At 35.2% G+C, this 15,644-nt stretch overlaps 1 protein-coding gene across 4 annotated transcripts in view; it reads right to left on the bottom strand.

Moving 5' to 3' along the window:
• Positions 1-15,644, bottom strand: part of Tgap1 (GTPase activating protein testicular GAP1) — a 76,896-nt gene that overhangs the window by 26,983 nt on the left and 34,269 nt on the right. For all 4 annotated transcript variants that reach the window (XM_087618590.1, XM_087618601.1, XM_087618609.1 and 1 more), the window contains 8 exon segments: positions 15,405-15,514; positions 14,824-15,013; positions 13,148-13,406; positions 12,069-12,208; positions 10,646-10,804; positions 7,587-7,696; positions 6,096-6,282; positions 2,612-2,849 (listed from right to left, as the gene is read on the bottom strand). In XM_087618590.1, coding sequence (XP_087474716.1) covers positions 2,612-2,849; positions 6,096-6,282; positions 7,587-7,696; positions 10,646-10,804; positions 12,069-12,208; positions 13,148-13,406; positions 14,824-15,013; positions 15,405-15,514 — 1,393 coding nt within the window.

Here is a 15,644-nt window from a genome sequence, read left to right as displayed (position 1 = left end):
ATCTCTCACCAGGATTGAAATGGCTGGTGCTATAAATCTAGTCTGATATATGTAGCCAGTTTGGTAAAAACTTTAAAATTTATCACATTAATTTACTAAATTTGCCACATTCCTTACAGCATTCTAAATATTAGTCTTACATCCACAAATAAGTGGGGCCATCATCTCTCAACACCAATGCCTCTTTGTACAGAAAATGGAGACCATTACAAAAAAAAAAAAAAAAAAAACTGGACACAATGAAGAGATACTTGCATTATGGAAAATCCAGCACCAGCAAATACATAATCATTAGAGCTAAATGCTCTGTAGCTCAGGGAGCATTGTAGAAGAGGGGTTACAACTACTGTAAGACCCAGCATACTTGAAAGTCTGTTTTGAAATTGCCTTTCATAAAAATAGGTGCAAAATTACAATAATAGCAACATCAATGCAGTGTTAAGGCAATGCTCACAATTTCACTTGTCAAAAGTCATAGGGAGCTAATTACAACTGACAGAATATTAATTTTTCCAGAAATGACCTGCATATGGATTACCTAATACACAGTGTATATCGTAGAAACCATATTCACAAACAGAGCAAAATGAACTCAAGTAATATTCATGTTTTTAAAGATACAAGTATATATATAAATAAAAACATGTATAAAACAATATTAAAATGAGTTTCAAAGGGCAGTGACTGTGATGGACTTAAGGCAGAAAAGTCAGGCTACAGTGCTAAAATTCAGTTTTTGATAAAAATTTAAAATAATTTAAAATAATTCTAGTAATAAATGAAAATCTTGTGAACTTATAGTAATGGGAGTTCTGGAGGGACCAAGGACAGTAAATATGGAAATTATCAATTTTTTACTGGAGGTTTTCTCTAAGATTTCCATTTCTCAAAATTGTATTACAGACACTTTCGAGATAGACAAACCATGAAAAAGAATATTTCATGTTGATTTCTCAGGTGATGAAGAGAGATAAAGCAAATATGCTGTATGCTTCTGTGCATTTCTCAGTGTATGTAATGCATGTGTGTGTGTGTGTGTGTGTGTGTGTGTGTGTGTGTGTGTGTAAAACACGGGCAGCTCACATCACTGCTGATGAATTTAAAGCTTATTTAGAACTTTGAGCTTATTAACATTTTAGGAGAGCCTCCAGTTTTGGTCATTTTCAATCTCTCTCTTTTCTTTTTTTTGGGGGGGGGGCAGAAGCTTCTCTATTGATCATTATTGAACAATATGTCAGGAATCTTCTGTCCAATAATTACTATCCCCAACTGCCATCTCCCTTCAGGTAGAAGCTTCTGGTTTAGAGATGATTGTGCTACAATACCTAGCTTTGTTTTGTATGTTTTGATGACACTAATTCATGTCACAAAGCCTGTATTTCAATTGCTTTAGAAACTGGATTATCTTTTCAGGTCATTTTACATATTCTACATCCATGATCCACCTCTAAGTTCATCATGTGTGGATTAATTTTGATTATTAATGGAATTTTATTTATAACGTTCTATGGCACTGGATGGTACGCAGAAATCTGAGGGATTATTCAGTGTCATTAACTTCTGGCCACACATTGGTAACTGAGGTGGGAAAACTAATACTATAACTGGGCTGTAGAGGCTGAGACTGAAAAATGCCCTTTTCCAAAGACTGTGGAGGACCATAAACATGCACACTGGAGTGTAAGCAATAACCAAATTTAATAACATTTGTTATAATAGCAAAGAATGTGAAATATGCAGCATAAAGTAAGTCTAATGAGTGAAAACTATTTGTAACTAATATGGTGAACTGCAAAACTAACATAGGATCTTATAATAATTCTTCTGATATGATTATATGGGAAGTAGAAGGGAACATTAAAATAGAATGACCTTAGACCTACTTAACTCATCCTTTACAACTTACATGTGGTAGATGTTCTGTTTTGTCCTGCTAAATGCAACATTAAATGTCATCATCAGACAATCACTCTGATCATATATTCACCTCACTTCAGATCAGAGTAATATTTCAGTATACTTTAACTCTATACAAAGTGCTACTTGAGTTAATAATGTATTTGAATTTGCATGGTATTACCTGTTAATCAGGTGAGTTTTAGTCTCTATCATAACTCACTTAGGTTTTGTAGTGGATCCTGTGCAATTTAATATTTATGCCAATGCCAAGCATTTTGCAATATTGTTCCTCATAGGAAGTTAAACAGTATTTTTGCACTAGGATAACAAAGATTGGTGACAGTGGTGCAGGGCTTAATCTTGCAGAATGTTTAATGGATTTTTAAATCAAATCATAGTTTCTAAATGATCTTATCGACAATAATAAATTACTATGCAAGAACTCCTATATGACTTAAGGAGCATGGGGAGAAAGGGGAGAAATTATAGCAGACAATATTTTGGGATTTCTCTAAATAGTGTATCATTCATACCTCTATGTATCCATATGTATGTAAGTGTATGTGTGTATACATACATATATATGCATATATTTAAGTATAATTTAATTAAAGTGATGTTTAAAAACTTTTCCCATATTCTAATATAAGCATTTTTGTTCCAATGCTTCTCTGATATTTACAAATTAACGAGTAAATAAATCTTGTCTTACCTGGAGGACCTTCCTCCTGCAGAGCAGCACATGAAATATTTAATTTTTCATTGTTATCACAGGTTGTCCCGGTGCAGCATGCTATGACATTTGTCATAACAGGTGATTTGTCAGAAGAACTTTTTGATTCTTCATTCATCCTTAAGTCATTAGACTCTTTGTCAGTATGTTTAATAAACATATCATCATTTCCAAATATTTCATGGTAGTTGTCGATCATGATTTGCATAATGGACAACTATAACACAACAAGGCAAAACAAGATTGTCATTTCACATAGTTTACAAAATAAATTTAAAAATGAAATCCAGTACTATGAGGAAACACAAACACAGATAGGAACCCATGAAGTGAAGTTTCTGAAATGGCGACTCTAAGTTCTTTGCGTTTTACACAACTTGTTAAAATTTCATACGTATTGCAAAGGACAGAAGAACTACTTAACCAACGCAAAATTTCAGAACTGATCTGCTGCAAAAAACTGATTGAACCAAATTAATGACCCTTATGTGTTAATGGTTTGTGTATGGGTGGGGGTAGCTGTTTATTGTGATGTTTTGAATGGGAGGCCTCTCTAGTTCCAGGTATCACAATACTCTCTCATTTACAATGTTCTGGTGCCTTGGCCCTCCTGGTGGAAGTATGCCACTGCTTAGAATTTGTAGTTACAAAGGTAGGTGCCCATTCTCAATGTACTTTCTCTGCTACATTTTTGCTTCCCAAGATAAGGACCATCAGTCTCAGCTTCCTCTTTGGTTTTGCTCCTCTGTCATGACATTGAGGTGAGATACTAGCTCAGCATTTGTAGGTCCCAAATAACCACCTACTTCAATGTTTCCCTGGTCATGTTGTTTTATTTTTTATTGATTATTTCATTCATTTACATTTCAAATGTTATCCTACCTCACAGTTCCCTTCCACAAATCCTATATCTCCTCCCTTGCCTCTATTGCAGTGTTCTCTCACTTGCCCACACACTCCTGCCTCAACAACCTTACATTCCCCTACCCTAGGCCATCAAGCCCCTCAGGACTAAGTGCCTCCCCTCCTAGTGATTGATGCCAAATAAGACAATCCTCTGCTACATATCCAGATGGAGCCATGTGTTCCCCCATGTGTTTTATTAAGGCCATAGAAATGTGACTGAGAGAAGAAGTTGGTGAGGAGGAGTCTTAATTGAGAAAATGCCTACATCAGATTGACCTATTCTATAGTGAAGTCTAAGGGATATTGTCTTGATTAACCTTGGAATTTGTAGGGCCTAGATCTCCAGGATGGTGCCACCCTTGAGTTATTAGTCAGAAATAATTAGGCAGTGTTCCAACTAGGCTTCTGCTTCAGTTCTTGCCTCCCTGTTTCATTTTGGGTTCTGATGTTTCTCAGTATTTAACTGGTAACTGCAAGTATATTGTGAAGTGTAACCTGTCTTCTATAAGTTGCTTTTCATCAGTGTTTTGTCACAGCAATCGTAGAAAATTATGACACTTCCTAAATTGAACAGCACTGGTAAATTACTTTTCTTCTGAGATGATGGCTTAGGTTAAGTAAACTCTACTCATCACATGTTTCTTCCCAGCATGCACCTAAGTTTATGTTTGAGCAGTCCTGCACAGGATAGTCCTATTTTATATGCAGATTGTACAGAATAGTTTTGCTTCTTTGTTTTCATATTTGACCATACAAAAGAATATGTTTGAAAAGAACTGTCCATAAAGGAAGAACCATTAATAGTTATTAAGAGTGAAATATGCATTTTCTTGTTTCATTTGGACTAAACATGCAGTTTGATATAGGCTTGGATTTTAAGTTTCCAGTACCTTGGTAATTAGAAATTAACTAAAAAAGCTATGTTTCTAGTCCAAGCCAAGTAGAGTCCTGAGTAAGAATCTTATTCAAGCTATCCCTTGGGCTATCATCCTCCATTGTGAGTAACATCATGATATCTTCTTTTCTGTGGACCGAATACTTGGGAGCTACTAGTTAACATGTATCTTGCTTTCTGTCATATTTACATTTTCTTTGCCTTTTATTCTTCTCAAAATATATGTCCTTTATTGATTCTCTGAAATTTCTAATCATGCTACCAAGTAACTCTCATTTCATTTTTCAATCCTTCCAGATATCCCTTGGAAACAATCCCTCCTCACTAAATTTCAAAAATTAAAATTAAATAAAAATTAAATCAAATTAAAATTAAAAAATTAAAAATACAATGTGTGAGATGTGTTTTGCCATAAGTGATCACACATTATATACTCTTGTCCAAATAGATTTTTCTTGCAAATGCACAATGAAATAAGTCTGGTTTAAGTTCTCTGTATTTTACTATACTCTCAATGTTGGAAACTCCTTGAGATGCCTCTCCTCCTATATCCTGGTATCTTGCTGTAGCCTTTGATTATTGTGATCCTTGAGCTTTGAATCTGCAGGACCTCCCCCATCATATGCTCCAGCAGCAGGATCTAGGCCCTCTACATATATGTAGCAGATGGGCAGCTTGATCTTCAGGTATGTCCCCTAACAGTTCGTGTGCAGACTGGCCCTGACTCTGTTTTCTACCACTGGTTGGTTTCTTTTATCTGGGCTGCTTTGTACGGCTTCCGTAGAAGGTGAAGCACATATTCCTGTTGTGCATTGATGTATGAGAGTGAGTTGGTGTCAATGGAAGTTCTACACTACTGAGGTAAAGAAGAATGGAGGGAAAAACAGGTTGTAAAGATGGGACTTGGAAGAAGGGACTGCAATCAGGATATACAGTAAATTAATTAGTGAAAAATGTTGATGTATGTGTGTTTATAATAAAATTAACAGCAACAGTATACCTGAGGAACATAAAACTGTACCTGAAATAGGTTAGTGCTAAAATAATGGAAAGCATACAAAATATACACCAATTATTCATGTATATACATATACAAATACATGTACATGTACAAGTACACTTACACTCATAGACACACACACTCACACACATACATATATGTATACATATATATACACACATATATATGAAATGTGCTTTAATATGACCAGCAATTCACATGATGTGAATATTAAGTAATATCATGTTCTCACCACTATGAAACACAACTATTCTATACTCCAAAAATAGGGCTACAATGGAAAAAACAAACAAAGCTTAGGTAATCTAGGTAATCTGGATCTTTTAAAATTTCACCCAAGTCTTCTTAGATTACCATTACATGTGCAGATTATTGTTGGCTAAAACATCAATATCTAAATCAATATCTAAGAAGAAAGAAGGAAAGAACAGTAGAAAGAAATGATTGACTTACTTTAAACTACATTAAAATAAATCTCCCTTCCCAAATCTTTCTGAAATAGAACAATACATATTCTACTCCACTCCAGAAGAATGCAAACCTAGGGTTTCCTGCTAGAGAAATAATCTTTCTATAGTATTACCAATTACTGAATAATAATTAGACTTTTGTTCCCAAAGACAAATTTCAGATTCCCTTACCTTTCTTAAGACGTCAGTCCCAAATAATGAGTCTCTCGAAGTCTTACCCCACAGTACATGTGGAGCTATTCGCAAAGATAACCTGTAACTGTCTAAATTATTCATGGAAGAATCTTTAATTATTACTAATACATACACGAGATGTTTTAATAGTATAAAGTTTGGTTCTGGGATCTGTTGCAAAAGGCTAAACAAAGAAAAAAAATTTTAGGTTAGACCATCTTGAAAATAATGTAAGTTAGAAATCTAACTATGAAGAGCAAATATGGTAAATGTTTTGTGGACCAACTCTTAGTATAATCAGAATTCAAAAGAAGAAAGAATATATAGCTAGAATATTACATAAAACATTTTCCGCAAATCACATTTCTGTACAGCATCACGGAAAATCATTTTTAAAATTATTTATGAATATCAGTGTACAAGATGTATGACTGCTACATACAGAAGCCAGAGGAACATGTTAGGATCCCTGGTATCAGAATGAATGAAAATTGTTGCAAACCATGTATGTTCTGTGTATGAAAACATCCAGAGTTATCAAACAGCAAACCATCTTTCTTGCCACCATGGGGACACCTTTAACATCTAATGTATTATAAATCCATGACACAGTCTTATAACAATCTAGAACTTAAGGAGCAGAATCCCACTCCTGACTCTACTCAATGCCCTGGTATTAGAATGAATGAAGATTTTTGAAGCCCATGTGTGTTCTGTGTATGAAAACATCCAGTGTTATTAAACAGTAAACCATCTTTCCAACCATCGTGGAGTGGAGACACATTTAATATCTAATGTAGTATGAATCCATGTAACACTCTTGTGACACTCTAGAACATAAGGAGCAGAAAGCACACTAGTGACCCTACACAATACAATTATAAAAGTTTCTGCTACTACAAGACAGAGATGCAGGGTTCCTGTGTTGCAATGGGAGTTCAAAGCTCTGGTTAAGTATGAAATGATTCTATGGGGTATCACACAGAAAAATGACTCAAAGAAGTCAAAGCTATACCTGACCTAGACGTTTCTACATAGTTATAGTTGAGAAAAAAGAATTCAATAATAGATTTATGTTCTAATCAATGACATATATTGACCATGTGAAATATTCACAATACCATGGTAACAATTCTAGGATGCAAGTAACCCACAGGTATTATATGCACATACTTCTTTTAATTTGTCTCACACAGGAACTAAACCAATACTCTAGGCTGACCTGAACACAAGGTGTTACATAGACTGTATTCTAAATCATGGCATTTATAAAGGAGAAGACTCCCAGGTAAGATTACAGACATGGTTCAACATGCTAGCTTGAGAAATGGGAATTTTTAAAAAGTGACAATACATGTCTGAGCTAAGGAAACCTCTTGGCATGGGACATCATTCCAGCTTATAATCCTGTAAACACAAGCCTATGTACCTTACAAAAGCACTGTTACTATATTGGTGCAGTTCCCCAAGTGTTTACTGTATCATTACCTTTGGATGGCATTAATTTTTTCAGCCAGAGTTCCCTCGTCTGGGATGCTAAGCCAATTTTCATAGAATTCCAAGGTTAGTAAGCTTCCATCAATATTAATAATAAAATCCTTTTTATTGAAAATAAAACAAAAAGTAATGGTCAATGTACATTCTAGAAAGTACTGGAAAAACATTGTTTAAAATTAGCAGTTTAGACCAGTGATTCTCAACTTGTGGGTCATAATCATTATGGGGTCACATACATTTTCCATATCAGATATTCTATCCATTTTTCTTTATAATACTATGAGGAGCAAAATTTGAATTATGATGAGAAGAAAAATGAAGTACTGGTTAAGAGTCACAAAGCCATGAGGAAATATATTAGTGTTACAGGATTAGGGAGGCTGACAGTCACTGATTGAGAGCGTACTTCCCAAAAAGATTCCCAAACTGCCATCTCTCCAGAATCTTGGATCAAATGTGGAACCTATATGCAGGATCTTGTTTGTTCTTACCTAAGACTAGAATCAATGAAGCAGAGTCCTAGTTGCTATAGCAATGAAATAAAACTACAGTCTGTTCAAATTGCCTCTCTTGGTCTCTAGTCTACACCACTCTTTGTAATCATAAATCTCCACTCCACTTCCCAGACCAAAGCTCTCTCTGCCTAAAAGAAGCCAGCTCCTACATGGAATATCCAGACAGGAGCCTATCATGAGTGCCCTCTGAGAGGCCCCATCCAGCAGCTGACTGAAATGGGATATGAAGAGCCATAGCCAACCATTGGATTTTATGGATCAATCAGGGACTTGTATGGAACAAATGAGGGAAGGATTCCACACCCTAAAGGAGATAGGAACTCCATAGTAAGAGCTACAGAATCAACTACCCAGAACCACTAGGAGATACCAAAGGCTGAATTACCATCTAAAAAGCCTACAGGAGCTGCAGCATGACCTACTGCACATTTATAGCAATCTAAAACTTAGTCTCCATGTGAGTCCCCCAACATGTGGAGCAGGGCTATCTGCAAGCTCTTGACTTGAAAACCCTTCCCCAACTGGCCTTAGGGGAGAAGATGTGCTATCCCTGAACAGAGTTGAGGTGACAGGGTAGTAGCAGGGGCCCGTAACTGGCTCAGAGAAGGAAAGAGACTGTGAGGAGAGAGTGGGGGGGGTGTCAGCATAGGAGACATAAAATGAACAAATAAATAAATTTAAAGTAAAAATAATAATTATAATAATGATGATGATGATGATAGTAACTAATAAAACAAATGAACAAAACAAAGAACAAAAAAAAATCCTATTCTTGGAAATAGGCAACTATCAAAAGATGGCAGCACCAGAAATTACCTGATCCTGATTGTATAATTTGGTGAATCTGTATAGTACACACAGAGTAAAGCTGTAATATACAAGTAGACCTCTGCTTACAGACCACTTGGAATAGTGAGGAAGTTTCTTATATGTTTTCCAAGTGAGAAGGTTTCTTATATGTTTTCCAAGTGAGAAGGTCTCAGTATCATATCTTTTTCTTAAAATTGGTAAAGGTAAAACAATATAAATTAAGTTGTAAGCATCAGTTTGTTTAAAGAACAGAAACTGTCTTTGCTCATAAAATACCACAAATAACTTTTGTGTTGTACTAAGGGTAGCAAGTCATAAAATTGGAAGAATCCCAGGTGTTCCTGTAAACTGCTTTGAATGCACATGGCTACCTTCAGTCACTGATCTTAACTTTTCTCCCCATGATGTGGTAACAAGTTTCTGACAATTTGAACCAGACACAGTTGGCAAGCTCAAGGGCCAAGGAGGAATAATTGGGTACCTTTGCCCAATGTTATTAAACATAGTTAATCCCTGAACATTATCTTTTCTCTTGATGTCTGGGCCATAGTCCACAGTCCTGAGAGGTGAATTCAGATCAAGGCCCAAACAGAAATCAAACAATGACATTTGCTCTAGAGTCACTGCAGCTTGCTGGCAAATTAAGAGTGGTAGACAGGTTAAATGTAGCTTAGGTTAATTCTTGATTACTTGACATGGAATTAGGATGTCAATATCTGGCAAAAGTGAAAGTGCTGGATTGTTTTCTGATTGACAAGGAAAACAATTTTGTTTATCTACTGGACAGAGGGCAATATCAAACACTGATAGCCTATTGTAGGTCAGTGGTGGACTAGCCATTTTGAACTGTTATTTGTGAGGGATATTTTTTGGTAAGTATTGTTAAAGACATGAATTTTGTAAAACACACTTTTATCACTATTATTACTTGTCCTCCTATTACTTCACAATGTATGGCCAGAGGTGAATCAGTGGTAATATATGTAATGCCAAACTAAAGCAAATCTGATATATGAGGATGTTACCTTCCAACAGAAGCTGTTCACCTGTGTCTTTTGGATGAATCTTGTGACATTCTAATCTTTGTCAGACTTTTACCTGCCATGTGTCTTATCAAGAGATCATGTGTTCATAGTTCCGGGATACACAGATGATATAACAAGCATGCATTCTTCATTCCAATTAATATATTGTTCAGTGTCTGTCTTATCCCTCAGGGACCAGTGTGAATATTCAGATAAAGTGAAATTGCTGGTTTGCTTTTTGATTAGGACTGAAAACAATTTCATGTATCTACTGTAGAGAGGGCAATATCCAACATCGAACACCAATTGATCAGTGGTGGACTAGCCATTTTGAGCTGTTATTTCTGAAGGACATTTTTTGGTAAGAGTTATTGAAACATGTGTTTTGTAAAACACTCTTTTACCACTATTATAACTTGTTCCGCTATTACTTCAGAGGTGAAATCAGTAGGAACTTTTGTAAGGCCAAACTAAAGCCCATCTGATATATGAGGATGTTAACTTCCAACAGATGATGTTCACCTGTGTCCTTGTGATGAATCTTTGAGGTTGTCAGACTTTTACCTGCTATGCCTCTTATCAAGAGGTCATGTGTTCATAGCTCCAGGAAGCAGACACCATCATGTAATCTCAAGGAAAGAAAAGGACATATGCATCTCTAGAGGGATGTTAATTTTGGTGATGTAAAAACCTTCCTTACCTTTAAAACGGATGCTATTACAAGAACGCATTCCTCGTCCCAGTCAATGTGTTGTTCACTGTCAAGCCTATACCTCAGGGACCAGTGTGATTCTTTAGGTAGAATTTTGAATATGTGATCCGATTCATGTCCTTTCTCTGCAATTATGGATAGCATATCCTGTGTGGGATAAGGATAAGCTTGTATTATTAGACATCCACATCTGAAGCACAAATATATCTTTTATTGTGAACCTGAACAAGGACAGTTTTGGGTGCACAATAATAACTGAGAGGAATAGAAAAGTCATTGAACTTTTTTTCTGTTTTAGCTTCCAAATACATTTTCTTCCCTAATCCATTTTTCCCTAATTTGTAACATCATGATTTTGTTGGACTTCTGTTCCCCAAAGCATTTTGGTGAATGGTCCTGTATTACTTTCTGTTTCCTTCTATGAATATCTTTCTCAAGCATTCTACGTAAATATTGGGATATTTCCCTTCTAGAGATCAAATCAGTATTTTACTTCCTGTCTGTCCTGGCCTCTATTATGTATCCTAAGTTTTAATATATTTATAAATATTTTTTCACTATACTTCTGAAACTTTTATTTCCCTTTTCTGTGACTTCTTATTGTTAATTATGTCTAAAGATGCTGTCACATTTAAGAACCCAAGTATTTGTCAATCATTCTTCCATAATTTTACTCTGTAAAAATGACTATCATACACAGATTTACCCAATATTTTCTCTATTTTCAATTGATTACATGATTAAAAACATGGTTACCAGAAAATTCTGCTCTAAAATACCCAAGAAATGGGCAGTAATGCTCATGTGTCTGACAAGATAAATTTGTTCACACATAGCATAAATTCCTACTCAGCTATAGTGCTAAAATAGATGTAGATAGTAAATATATATTTCTAAAGAAGTTTAGTAACTAGTTTAAAATAGATTAAGCTATATTAGGCAGCATTTAAATATAGTCTACTATATAATAAAAGATGTTACTATGTAGCAAAAAACAATGTATATGTCTAATTCATTGATAAAGTAAAAGTCTATAGAATTTTTAATTTTAAAAGATTGGGTAATCTCAGAGGTAATGATATTAAGGTATTGACTCCAGAATAATATGGAGTCATAAAGAAACTGGAAGACTTTACAGTTGGGTAATCATCAGGGTCCTTCCATAGATCCATTTCCTCCAACATGCTGGTGGGTTAGGATCTTTGATGCAATCAGTGTAAAACGTGGGAATACTATTTCTTTTTCTTTTGTATTTTTGATTTCTTTCAATTACATGACTCAAAATTCAGTGGAAATTATTTCTATTTTAAAATGATCTTACCCTCATGGATAGGTTATCTAAACATTAATCTGTTTGATTAAATAACTTACTTAGAACTAAGATGCTGTAGAAACCCAAAATGATACTCACAAGTATTGGAGTAGGCAACTTTTTGTCTTCAAAAAGACTTGTAAGAGATTTGCCAAACAAACATTTCTGTTTTGCTTGTGGTGGATTAAGAGATGGTACTGTTGGTTTAGTATATACATTGACTTCGTGTTTTTGTGAATCTAAGAAAGAAGGGAAATCATTGCTGTAACTGAACTCATTTGGCCCTCATTTAGCCCTAGCATAGCCTTTTCCTTTTACTGCCTGCATGCCTTATGCAATATCACAAACACACAGAAAATAACTAATTAGTATTATAACATTTATAATGATCTTGATTCATAAGGCACTCGATATATAGTTGTATACAGCCTGTACTTCATGTATAAAGAGTAAGTTCTTGTATTTGCCTTGAAAGCTATGCCTATAGGTATTAGAATCAAACACTCATGTAGTACCAATCTTTTCATCTCCTTATGTGATTTTCTGACTGCCGTAGACAACAGTAAAGTACCAGCAGTATCTGTCCTTCACAACACAATTTGCCTGACTGCACTTCTGTTACAGTCTTTGGCTTTCTCCACAGGTCTGTGAGTTCAAATCTGAGATCATAGTGTCTATGTCAACCATATGGGTATATTATGCTATATTTTCAGATTTTCATAAGAGACTAGCATGGTGGCACATGCTTTTATTCCTAGATCTCAGGAAGCAGAGACAAGAGGATGTCTGTAAGTTTGAGGTCAGTTTGGTACACCGAGCAAGTTCTATGACAGCCAGAGCAGTTACATAGAGAAAATCCAATTTGCTATTAAGTTGCTATTTTCTTTATTTTAAGAATCTATGTTAAGAATCAATATATCACTGTAAGTATGGTTTCTTTACATATTCTTAATTTCTTAATCTCATTTCTGGGTTTAACCTCTAACATGAACTCAGGACCAGTGGAAAGAGGTACTAAAATTTGGAAGCAAATTCTAACAATAGGATAATACCTATAATGCATAGGTGAATTTATCCCTCACATGGTTTAGTAAATCCTTCATTGTTGTTTGGTATAAATCATATTTTCAGTGCTCAATGATTTAACTAAGTTATGGCAGTAGAACAACTATACATACCTATAATGCCCTCATGGGGAAGAAGAGCAGCTGATCTTCTCCGCAGTGTATTATAGCCAGGAGTGCATGTCCTGCCACTGGGGGAGCTGCTGAGTCCATGTTTGGTTTCCTTCACGTTCCCACTATTTGTTGGAGTACTCTGGGGACACAAGGACTTTGCTCCGGGACGATGATATAGTGATGCTCCATGCCACACTGCAGCCAAGTCCTCGCCAAAAAACTGTGGCGAATTTTCGATCATAAACTTCACTAGAGAAATCTGTGACAAAACAGGGCAAACACAGAGGGTCTCTGTCATTTTGCATGGTTGCAAAATCACATTTTATTGTTAGTCTTGGAGGCTAAAAATATGCAGTTCAAAATTCTGAGAAAAAGTTAGCTTTTATAAAATATAGGTGCAGGATTTTGTCAGAAATTTAAAAGATTGTGAGATCAGATGATCAAGTGTGATCATCACAGTGCAATGTTACATAAGAGGATGATTTCCAATTTTTACATTGTGATGGCCACTATGTGATACATACTGTCCATTGAAATAGCTTTGGTTACATTTGACACATACATGTGTGAGCATGATTATAAGGATGCTTATAGAAAGGCAGAGCTAAGGAGGGAAAATGCCTCTGAATGTGGATACCATTGTACTGAAAGTTCCCATGGGCTGTCTAAAAAGCAAGGGAGAGGCAAACCCATCTGAGCAGTAACACTCATGTGTCTCAGTGCAGTGCAATGGTAACAGCTGCATCAATATATCACTGTAGGTGCCATTTCTTCACATATCTTTAATTAATTATGTAATCTTAATATAGTGATGACTCAGTACAGATGCAATGGTAACATCTTGATCTTATGGTTCATTATATTGGGAGGTATTTGAAATAAGGTCGACTGGGAGGAAATGGGATAATTATGTATCTTCAATGGCAGGTACATTGGAACCCTGTCTTCTCCTGATCTTTCATTCTACACAATATGAGGAATATTATTGTTTCTCAATTGAGTTGTTTTGCAATATGTTCCTTACAGGTCCAAGGACAATTGGTCAATTAATAATGGATCAGAAACTCAAATACTTAGAGTCAAAATAACCATTTGATCACTGTAATGCATAAGTTTTGGTAGGTTAATATAGTTCTTGAAAGGTGGCTAACATAGAAAAATATACTCAATAATTTCTGTAAACCAATAATAACCAGCATCCTGAGGCCAATGGTATTTTACTCACATTAATCAGGAATTCTTAAGGACCATATAAGATTAAAAAATCCAAATTGCATTGCCTTTTTTTTTGGTTGGGGAAACCACCTTGAAAACAACTGAATATGTCAGAATTAAGTCTTGATTGCTGAACCCAGTACCCAGGATTTTTTTTATTTTTTGTATCATTTCACAGCATTTGTTCTCACTGGGTCAGTCTAAGGATATTATAAATGATAAAGACATAAGACTGAGTCACTGAGCTCAAATGCCCATTTATATTTTACTTAAAACGCACCAATGATTCCCTCCCTCCAGAAGAACACCTTTCAAAGCTGTACTTACTTTACAAAATGAAACGAAACAAAAACCAAAACAATCAACAACAACAAAATAACCAAGATTCTCAGGATAATCCTGTTTTCCTGTCTCATTGTAAAGGCTTATCAACGCTAGGTGTAAATTTCTTGTCTAATTACCTTTTTGCTAATATCATTTGTCATTCCATTATTGCAGGAGCTGGGCACGAATAAGAGACATGGGGCTAACCCAACAGATAGGTGGTAAGACGACATTTCATTAACAGCAGAATTATTTTTAATTTCATATAATATACGAAAAAGTTGCCTCAGAAGAGCTGCATTTTCAGGTGGCATTTTATCTAAAAGACTGAACACAGAGACAGTTATTTTAAAACAAGTATACTCAATTTGTAAATATTAAGGAAGGGAATGGAGTAATCGTATCGTAAGCAGGATGCTCTGAAAATAAAATGAAAGAATTTGTACTCAAATTATTGCTTGAAATATTTACCCAATTCAGAAAAAAGACAAATCTAGTTGGAATATGAAAGATTATAATTGTGGGCTACTGTAATTCCCACTGTAACTCATACTGTTTGAAAAGTGTCTTTCGTGTTTGTGAGCATTGTGAACAATTGAAACCTTTTGCTGTCTGTCAGTGTTCTTAGAAAATATTTCTGTGATATATAATTTATAATGTGTGTAAGCAAATGTTACTTTTATTTTGTGGATGTTGTTCACAGTTTGCCAACAATTACCTCTGCACTGCGACTAATTTCTCTTCATCATTGACTTTTTCGGTTACAGCAATCCACTCATCATATAGTTTTGAAGTCATTAGACTTCCCTCGATGTTTTGGAGGAAGTCCTTATAAAGAGAGGAAAAATATTTTTGTGGAAAAAAACTAAACATGGAAATTATTCAAAGTACATTCACCTGTAAATTTCAGTTTAGTTCCAACTTTCTTCACAGTTCCCCAAATTTCCCCTAGTTAAAA

The sequence above is a fragment of the Rattus norvegicus genome, chromosome 2 (genome assembly GCF_021556685.1).
Source record: "Rattus norvegicus strain SHRSP/BbbUtx chromosome 2, alternate assembly SHRSP_T2T, whole genome shotgun sequence".
NCBI classification, from domain to species: domain Eukaryota; kingdom Metazoa; phylum Chordata; class Mammalia; order Rodentia; family Muridae; genus Rattus; species Rattus norvegicus.
This window is presented reverse-complemented; position numbering and strand designations above follow the sequence as displayed.